The sequence below is a fragment of the Stylophora pistillata genome, chromosome 6, assembly GCF_964205215.1.
Source record: "Stylophora pistillata chromosome 6, jaStyPist1.2, whole genome shotgun sequence".
In the NCBI taxonomy this organism is placed as follows: domain Eukaryota; kingdom Metazoa; phylum Cnidaria; class Anthozoa; order Scleractinia; family Pocilloporidae; genus Stylophora; species Stylophora pistillata.
In genome coordinates, this window is record NC_142524.1 from 19,377,075 (window position 1) to 19,386,817 (window position 9,743).

General features: G+C 38.7%; 1 protein-coding gene across 4 annotated transcripts; it reads right to left on the minus strand.

The window, feature by feature from the left end:
- Positions 1 to 338: 338 nt before the first annotated feature.
- On the minus strand, positions 339 to 9,367 carry LOC111327490 (TNF receptor-associated factor 6). Of its 4 annotated transcripts, XM_022931693.2 has the most exons (8): positions 9,193 to 9,363; positions 8,493 to 8,674; positions 8,111 to 8,162; positions 7,783 to 7,881; positions 3,133 to 3,297; positions 2,222 to 2,299; positions 1,802 to 1,879; positions 339 to 1,284 (listed from the first exon to the last, which is right to left on the minus strand). In XM_022931693.2, the coding sequence occupies exons 1-8, from the start codon at positions 9,193 to 9,195 to the stop codon at positions 496 to 498; spliced, it is 1,446 nt and encodes a 481-aa protein (XP_022787428.2). In that variant the 5' UTR covers positions 9,196 to 9,363; the 3' UTR covers positions 339 to 495. The 4 variants fall into 4 exon arrangements, with proteins under 4 accessions (XP_022787428.2, XP_088619704.1, XP_022787429.2 ...); XM_088763578.1 differs by lacking the exon at positions 1,802 to 1,879 and having other exon boundaries at positions 9,193 to 9,367; XM_022931694.2 differs by lacking the exon at positions 9,193 to 9,363 and having other exon boundaries at positions 8,405 to 8,635.
- Between the last annotated feature and the right edge of the window lie 376 nt (positions 9,368 to 9,743).

Here is a 9,743-nt window from a genome sequence, read left to right on the forward strand (position 1 = left end):
AAATTTGATTGGCGCCAAAAAAATGTACTGATGGACATGTACTAACGGATCTTTTGTGCGAGCAACATACCCGGCGCAGTCTGATTGGTGCGAGAAACATACTCGAAGAAATCTGGTTGGTGCGAGCGACATACCTGACACAATCTGATTGGTGCCGGCAACATACCTTAGCTTATCAAATCTGCCTGGTATGAGCATCATACCCGGCGAAATGTGACTGGTGCGAACAGCAAACTCTAGCGAAACTCATTGCTGCGAGTAATTTGCCCTGTGCAATCTGATAAGGGCGTGTAACTTACTCCACTCTTACGGTGTGAGCAACACCGCTTTGGACGAGATAGATATTATTTTTTATTATTTTAGTTACTTTAAATAACTCATAAAGGGAAGTAAACGAGGTCGCGTACAACTAATGTGTAACATGGATGGATAATGCGTTACAAGGGAGTCACCAAAATGAAACCTCAAGAGGAATTCGTGCTATGCACAGTCGTTTCACGTACTTGAGTTCCACTCTTTTTTCACCATTATGAAAATTGTATCGTTTAGTATATAAGATGCAGATTGTAACATCTCCTCAGAAAAGGGGCCAAGAACGGCATGCCAATTCGCGTCAGCTTCAGAATGAGGCCTTAATATGGGCCTAGCTAAGCTTTCAAAGTCAGTTACGCGCCATATATCTTTCTTCTCATCTCTACACGGGTTTTGATCAAACAACGTTACTCGTATCTTTTCCTTGAATGGCCAAGATAATAGCGGATCAAATTCTCCTGGAATAACGCAAATATAAAGAGAAAAGGATCTTGTACACGAGACCAAATCGTTAAAGGGCCACCCCATCATATAGGCATTAGACAAAACTTTGATTCTTAATTTGTACCCATTTGAGGAAAGATAAAATGTACTTGTTATGATGTTTTCCATTCCAGTCACTGCTCTTTGATAAGCAGCCCAGAAATTAGAAATTTTCCACACAAATGAAGGACTGTTCAGGCACTTTATATGTTGATCTTGAAGTTTGACCTGAGTAGTCAGTCGTTCAATCTGCTGTGAATTGCCTCTATCTTTGGCCATCAGTCGTTCAATCTGCTGTGAATTATCTTTATCTTTGGCCATCAGTCGTTCAATCTGCTGTGAATTATCTTTATCTTTGGCGATCAGTTGTTTAATCTGCTCTGACTGATCCTTAACCTGATGCTGAGTGGTCTCAAGACTGTGAAGGGCCAAGTTTAAGTGTTGTTCAAGTTGTGTTTCCGAGTGAGGTTTAGTCTCCAATCTTGGGAACTGTGTGAAAGAAGAGAGATATGGCATAAAATAACGAGGACAACAATTATAACTCGGAAATAACGGGGAAACTAGAGAGTTGGCACAGTGTCAATTGCATAACTGATCTATGAATTTCTATTGAATTACTAGTGAGGTGTCTTTGTTTTTTAGTTCATAAACATGTATTTGTTCATAAAATATCACTTGTTTACTATTTGTACGAAATTTATTGGGCTGGTTAGTTAATCAATCGCCTTTCTAAATCTCTAGTGAAAACCAACCAAATTGCCCATACAGATCCGTACAAAACCTGAGTCTGCATCATACTTACTCTTGCCTTCATAACACAGCGACTATTAAGGTTATTTTCCCCACCTCAACAATTTTCTATCCAACTTCATAAAAAATTCCGTGAAACGCGACACATTTTGCGATAAGGAACAAAATTCTAAACAGCCTCAGTCTCTTTTCCCGGCCTTTGTCAAGCCCAGTAAGAGTCTCTACATAGATGTAATTCCTTTAGGCAAGTCTATACCTTTGCGTGGCATCCCAATTTGTTGAATTCGCAACGAACCACAGTTGCAGGACATTCCACGTCAATGTGAAATTCCAGCTACAAACAAAAATATATAACCAGGAACATGAGGGGCTTGTAAGGCTAAAACAACAGCACTGATCCTCGTATTCCTATATAATGCCATGGCTAACTAGCCGCCTCCCCTTTAATCTCGCATTAACACAGACCCGACGACTATTTTATACAGCAAAAGAACATCTGGCAGTTTTTCGAGTAGATTTCCCATGCCACATGAAGCTTATTGTCGTAGCCACTTGTCGCTCAACGTGACTCCGACTAAATAGCTGAGTTACGTGCAAAATCCTTGTAAACGTTTTTATCATGTAAATGAAAGTGTCATTGACCAAGACTTGATGCGTGGTCTGTGTTAAAACAAACCTCATCTCGTGGAATCTCTTTTATGCCACACTTGTTGGTACACTGCACAGGAAACTTTTTGCAAACATTGAAATGTTTCTGAGAAACATCAAATAAAATGTTTGAATTAACCTTTACATTTCTACGATGGCCCAGATGGCTAAAACAGACAAAAAAAGAAAAGGGAACAAGTCATATAACTGGGTTCTACTTAGCATTTCCGGTCTTTCCGACTGTCCGCCATGTGCTGTAGCGAAATTGGTCCCACTCTTGCCAAGCCCCAATCATCTCAGATTATGACTAACTAGAACCCAGCCCCTGCATGTTTCTCTTTATATTATTTGCGATTTATTTTTTCTCTGCCTTTTATTTTTTCTTAGTTGCCTTTAATTTTATTTGTTCAATTTTCTTTTTATCATTTACGTTTTCTTTTTGATTTGTGTTCGAGCTTTCTGAGCCACCGTTCATTTCTCAAACTGACAATAATAATGTAACTTACGTTCATTTCTCCGGAACAGTCTAGAATCTTACAGATTATCATTTGATTTGGCTCCCACAGACGAAATTAAACCATGTCTAATTTCCTGTAGACACGCGGTCTAGGTGGTAAGCTTCGCCGGAGCCATTCAAAAAAGGTTTTACGACATATTATTTCGCCAAGCGCGATGCTGATAGAAGGATTTGTAAAATGATCACCAAACTAAAAATTTTGCAAATTCTTATGCTACGTTAGAGATATTTTCGCCACCAAAACGTGGGGGGGGGGGGGGGGGGAGGGGGGGAAACAGCTCCCTCCTAATTTTAGTTTGAGGGGGCTATGGCCCCCTACACTGCTTTGCTACCTCTGCCACGAGAATTTTTCAGGACAAAATAAAGCCAACCCATAGGGGTAAATTTCACTTTCATTAAAATGATGCCTCATATCTGCATACCTTTCGTTGATTAAAGACCAATAAATTTTGACAATATTCACAATTTATTTTCCTCCAAGAACATTCAGATGTCACGTGTGTTGCCATATTTCTCCTAGTAACTTGCACTGTACATCCTAAGTTTGGACACTGTACCACTTTTAACAGGCATTCTGATTGATGCGTCTGCAAGTTGATAGAACCCATATATTAACAAAAAAGAAGCCAAAAAAATGAAATGAGTAGAAAAGTAAAAAAAGCAAGTCAAGAAGTTTCCACATCAACAAATTATTGAGAATACAAATTAAGTTACACTAGTGGTTAAAAGCGTTTCTGAGATAAGTAATAATAAAAATGTTCCCGACGTTTCGGTCGCAATCACGGATCTTCTTCAGGGGAAGTGAAAGAAAATATTTTATGCAAAACCGCAAATATAAACAAGACGCTGATTAAAATTCAAGATGCGTGTCACTTTTTCTTGTTAGTGAGGGTCAAGTGTAAATACACCTTGGGGAGTAACGCCCCGTCGTCTCGGTTGAGTGGGTCTTTGGCGCAGTTAATCTCTTAGGCCGCGAGAATGTTTCTTTGGTGCCAGTTATTGTTAGTCTTGAGAATTGTGGCCTCATCCCCATGCGATATCGTGATTTGCTTTTATTTGCATAAAATTTTTTCTTCCACTTCCCCTGAAGAAGGTCCGTGATTGCGACCAAAACGTCGGGAACATTTTTATTATTACTTATCTCTGAAACGCTCTTAACCACCAGTGTAACTTAATTTGTATTTTCAAAATATTTTTGAATGTACCCACCTGGTGACAAACCCAGTTTTAAAATTATTGAGAATATTCAATATTTGGAACGGCATATTTTTTACTTGGGTTCACTACATGCTCTCTCTCTAGATGTAAAGCGCACCACTTTTGTAACTTTGGTCTATCAATGTTTCGTTCGTGTTATGTTAAAATTTCAAAAGAACTGACGCATTTTACTATGTTTTTTAGGAACTTTTCAAAAGTGAAATGTAACCCTTGTGGCACCCTTTGGGGTAAGGGTGCATTTTAAAGGGTAATTGGCATATTCCACGGCAATTAATCGATAGATCGATAGCTAATACACACCACTAGGTTCTCTTAAGTACCCCGACAATTTTAAAACCAGTTTTATGCACGTTTCAAAAAATCAGGTAAATGTACATGCCCTTTCATCCGTAGTCAAGATTAGCAATTCAATTTAAGCCCTTGAAATGGAGTTTTGAACTTGACAAGTCCACTACGACTATGTCACTCAACATTTCGAGCTAAAATTTTTATGACATGTAGTCCCATGCCAACTATTTATGCTGGCAAAGTTTCAGCTTTTTAGCTTCGTTTTGTTGCTCTCGGCAACCATTTAACCAACATACACCCTTGACTGTAATGCGGGTTACAGGAGTACCAGTTTCGCTAGATTTTTCTCAAAGGGAGATTCCCATTTAAAAGCGTCGAAATTAAATAAACTTTGGTACAAACAATTACCACGCCGTATGCTTACTGACACATTCATTTTAAGATGGTGGATTCAATTTTATAGTGCTGGGATCAACCAAGTTGATCAATTAAAAATTTACTACAACCCACAGTTAAACCATACGAGTATATACACTTAATTAAGCCGACAGTAGGTGTCAAAATTAATTGTCACCAATACTTTTGAACACCGGTGAGAACCTTAAGAAATGTAGAAATTGTTATTTCTTTGATGAAGATTATGTATTCAATGGATTGATGTATTATATTCCTCTCACGGTCCCACTATATACCGTTGCTTAAATTCTGTTCCTTCTTTCCCGGCCGCTTAGGACATCGCATTATAACAGAAAGGGCAATATCAAGCTGGCTAAAACCAAGTGAAGCTCGCTGATTTCAACAAGAATAGATGGGCAATCCTTAAATGGTAGAAAAACATTGTGATTTTAAGCGACCTCAGTGTAGTATGATAGTAGAGTTTCCAGGCTGCATAGTTTCGGAAACCTTTTCTTTTTTATCCCATCTAATACACACTACCACGTGGATCCGCCAACCTTCCTCATTTTAGTTGACTTTCTTTCGCCATTGCTGACCCTGTCCCTTACCTAAGGGTGAGTCAGTTAATCGCTTTATCTAGGCCTCATTTCATTTTAATGATCAGCGGACGGTTTGGACATGTAGAACAGGCATTGACTAGAGCATCTGTGGTATCGTCCATTCCAAAGAGCGTGCATGGTTGCAAATGAAATGTTAAAAGAGGAATCAAACATTTGCGAAACTGACGGCATGTAAGCTACCCTACTTTACGCTGACTTTTGCAGTTTCTTACTTAGTGATAGATTAGTGGTAAAGATGGATCGATTAGTTTTAGATTTCTTGGTGCTCGGTTCAAGCTGCGAGATAACCTTACACTACACAATGACTCTTTAATCTGAGTTCAGTACTGAAAAACGGTATTATCAACTGGGCATAGTTCAACTACATTTGTTCTTGTAGGATACCTAATTGTTTTCTGCTCAATGACATGAATTTACCACCATCATTAAGAGATATGGGTATTCAAATGAAACGTCATCCGCTAATTCCAAATAACGAAAAAACACCAAAACCCAACAGCAAAAACAAACGAACAAAAAATACTTCCGTCCAAGATAAGGGTGTAATCTTCACTGCCTAAAGCTTCATGTTTTATAATTAAAATGAGGATTAACTACTCACTAACACAGCTCAATTAAAGCTCCCCCATTGGTCAATTTAGCGTCCACTATTTGAGCAAGGGTGACCACTGACGATTGCCTTCAGTCTTAGCAGGCGCACTGATGTGTCGCAACATGGCGCAAACGTTCAAGGTCGAAAAATGAAACTACTGTTAATTCGCGAGTTTTTATATTTTACTTCAATTTCCTTGCGAAATAGCTACCTATAAAATATAGATCCTCTGTGATACTGAAATATTGGAACTCTACGATTCGTCCCATATCATCCAAATTGTCCATTCCTTTAAATTTTGTGTCAAGGATTGCGTAAAAACCACACGCGTTAAACTGAAAAAGCTGTGTTCTCAGGAAAAACCGGTGTTAAAACCTACGCTATCGAGTTATGGATGCACCTGGGATATTTGCAAAGTACTTAAGAATCTAAGTCACTCTCGGCTATCGCCTCAAGCGACTCTTATAGGACCTTATAGTTCTTTCGTTGCTATGATCCTAACTCAACAGTGTACACTGTGGCGTGTAACCTTTTTGGTAAACCAAATGTCACTTAAATAATAAGAAAAAAGTTCCAAGTGTTTTACAAACTTGTAAGTGCGTAACTTGTTAAGTCGGTTTTGTTCGGGCGCAGAGCACTTGAAAAGTTAAAGTACACCTAAACCCAAAAATGTTTTTTGCTTAACGACATAAGAGTATTTTTTGGAGTATTTCTGCGCAAAAATTTTTTTATTTGCTCAAATCTTCAATTTTCTGTGCCCAGTCAAAATACGGAAAGTCGGCCGCCATCTTGGCTCACGATTGAGTTTATAGAGGAATGGTTCTAGCGGGTAATGTGACGTCAAATCGAGAACACGAAAGTCTGCATTTCACACATTTTCACTTGTTTGGGAAGGTTGTCGTCGATATTTTCCGAAATATGCCGACTAAGCGTGTTGTAGGAGGATGTAGCAACGTGCGAAATTTGCAAGAGGGTATCGCGCTTAATACATTCCTCATACAACACACCTAGTCGGCATATTTCGGACAATATCGATGACAACCTTCCCAAACAAGTTTACTTAGGTTTCTAGATCATATGTACTTGTGCGTACTTGAAAAAATGACCACCCTACGCGCCTGGTTCTTGAGAGATTTAAAAACATTATTACCAGTAATATAATGGTGCGTTTATATAAAGCTTTTATTCTACTACACTTTCAATATTGCTCTCTTGCAAGTACAATACAAGTGCAGTACATTGATTCATTTACCCGTTTGGCTGATTAAGTATCACCTCTTCGCATGGCTGCTGACTCTGCACATTGCAGACTTTTAAGCCTTGCTTGGAGACCAAAATAATCCATTTTAAAGGACAGTGGTTATACAGAAGAATACATTCTTCAACTTAGCTTGGTCCTTAAGTTAACATTAACGTGAGCTTAGTAAAGTTAATGCTAAACGGCATCTTGAATGTTAGAAAAATAATAACCGAACAAAACTACATTGACGCTGATCGATCGACTGTGTTAAATTCGGCATTGCTACACTGGAATTTACCACTCAATGATAATAACTCAATAACGTAAGGCGGGAACAATGCAGTTCCTTTCCTCTGAATTATGTATTTAGGAAAGTGTTTCATTCGTTATTTTACTGAAAACACACTATTCAGAAATATGGCATTACTGAAGTGCCACAAAAGTTACACAAGTGCCACAACAGTTGCATGAGTGCCACAAGTTACATGGGTGCCACAAAGTTACACGAGTGCCACAAAGTTACATGAGTGCCACAAAAGTTGCAAGAGTGCCACAAAAGTTACATGAGTGCCACAAAAGTTACATGAGTGCCACAAAAGTTACATGAGTGCCAGGTTACGGTAGTGCCATAGGTTACATAAGTGCCATTAAAGTTACAGAAATGCCACTGTAGGTTACACGAGTGCCACTTTAGGTTACACAACTGCTGGCATTTTACCTCTACTGCGCGAAGTTCTCCGGTCCATGGACATCCAAAATGAGAACATTTCACAATCAGATTCATAATTTCGCGACGACAAGCAGTGTCGGGAAATATCTGCAACAGAGAAAATGGTCTAACTAACAGTTCACTTAAACAAACAATGTCTTACTTAAATGACTTAATTCAAAATAACTATATGTTATTGTCTACAATAAAATTGCTTACGGTAGACAAGGACCTCCGGAATACTAACGGAATCTTGCTTTATTCAACTCAAGAGTCAACTACATGATCATAAATTTTGATGAAAAAATATACAAAGTTAGCGTGACTGTTTCCTTGCCTGGTCGCGTGACAATGGCTGCCTGTCTGCCGGACACAATGGCGAAGACTCTCTAATTAAGGAAATGCAAAGGAAACACTTTAACGTTTGAACTTAATGAATAACAGTGTTTTAAAACCCTAATTGAATGTGTAGATCTTATAGTAAACGGTAATAAAGGCTGAAATATTACAAAGCCTGATTATAAGCTAAAAAGCGTTGAAAAGTCAAACATTGCTTCATACAGACATCCCCCGTAAGAACTTATATCTCAAAAAGCATATCAAATTCTTATTCTCTGAGTCAAATGCTCACCACGTTTCCTAACGGCTGCTAGGCATATTGACAGAGTGCACATTTAAGCATTCTTCAAGCCACAATGTCATCTTTGTTCGGCCATTACCTAAACAGTGATTCTTTACAGATGTCACAAAGCCTGTGCCCACATGGAACAATCTGCACTGGATCCCTCATCGGTAACTGACACACAAGACATTCAAGATAATCAGGAACTTTGCCTGTCAGCTCGTAGTCATATCCGCCAAGTTCTGGCACATTCTGTCCAGCCGCCATGTTTGGTTCCACCTTCGATTCAGAAAAGAAAGGGAAGAGAGAAGTTTTGCGTGACACGACGAAAGAATATGACGTCATCTCGTTACGTGTGGGCTTCACGTTGTGTAAGTGAAACGCTACGTCCACATTTGGAAATAGACGAAGATTTCATTTCTTGCGTAGCAGCAGATTTCACTTGTGAGTCAATTTTACCGCATTGAATTCAAAGCTGAATAAACTGGGAATACAGTTTAATAAAACAATAATAAAAACGAGGGAAATACATTACAAAAATCTAAAGTGATACCTTTAAAAAAAAACACAAATAGTTTACAAATACACTGAGGAAAAACTTGTAGTAATTCTGAGGGTATTTATGAAAGGAGCTTTCTCTTTCTAAATGGGAAATCAAACCAGCTCAAAAGCCCTTCAAACATCAAATAGGAAGCTTTTGATAAACTTCAAAAACGTCTCATTAACAACCAAAACTTGTGAACTTCGAATGTCAGCAAACACGTATATTGAAAGTATTCTGATCTTATGATACTCGCCATCAGATTCTGTTGAGTCCCTGTTTTTTTTCGCAGGTTTCTCGCAGTCAAATGGTGACTTGATTACGGGTGAACCAATACCTTCAATACTGAAAACGATAGATATGGATCGAAAGCTGGCTCAGGAGTTTCTTACAATATCTTGGTTCTCAGTATTTACTACCACAACTTGACGTTAAGGTAAGAGGCCACCGAGGGAATATCCCAGAATGCACTGCGTGACATCGTCCCTCTTTAACGCGTGTTGGATTATGCTTCTATAAATATACTAGCACAGCACGCAGTTCTGTGCTAGTACTGACCAGAAGCGACAAGGCGGCTATGGAATAATGGTAAGAGAACTTAACACGTTGTATTCCCCGCATTTACTATCCTTTTTTCTCTGTTTTTTTAAAATTTTTCTTTTTTTAAAATTAATTCTTAATATGTTAGGTATTCCCGTTAATGGCCTTTAGACCCCAAAATCACACACAGTACGATTGGGTCACCTGTGACCTTGCCCGCTTGCGATTGCCCGCTTTGATCCCACGCGAGTATAGTTTTCGTCACTT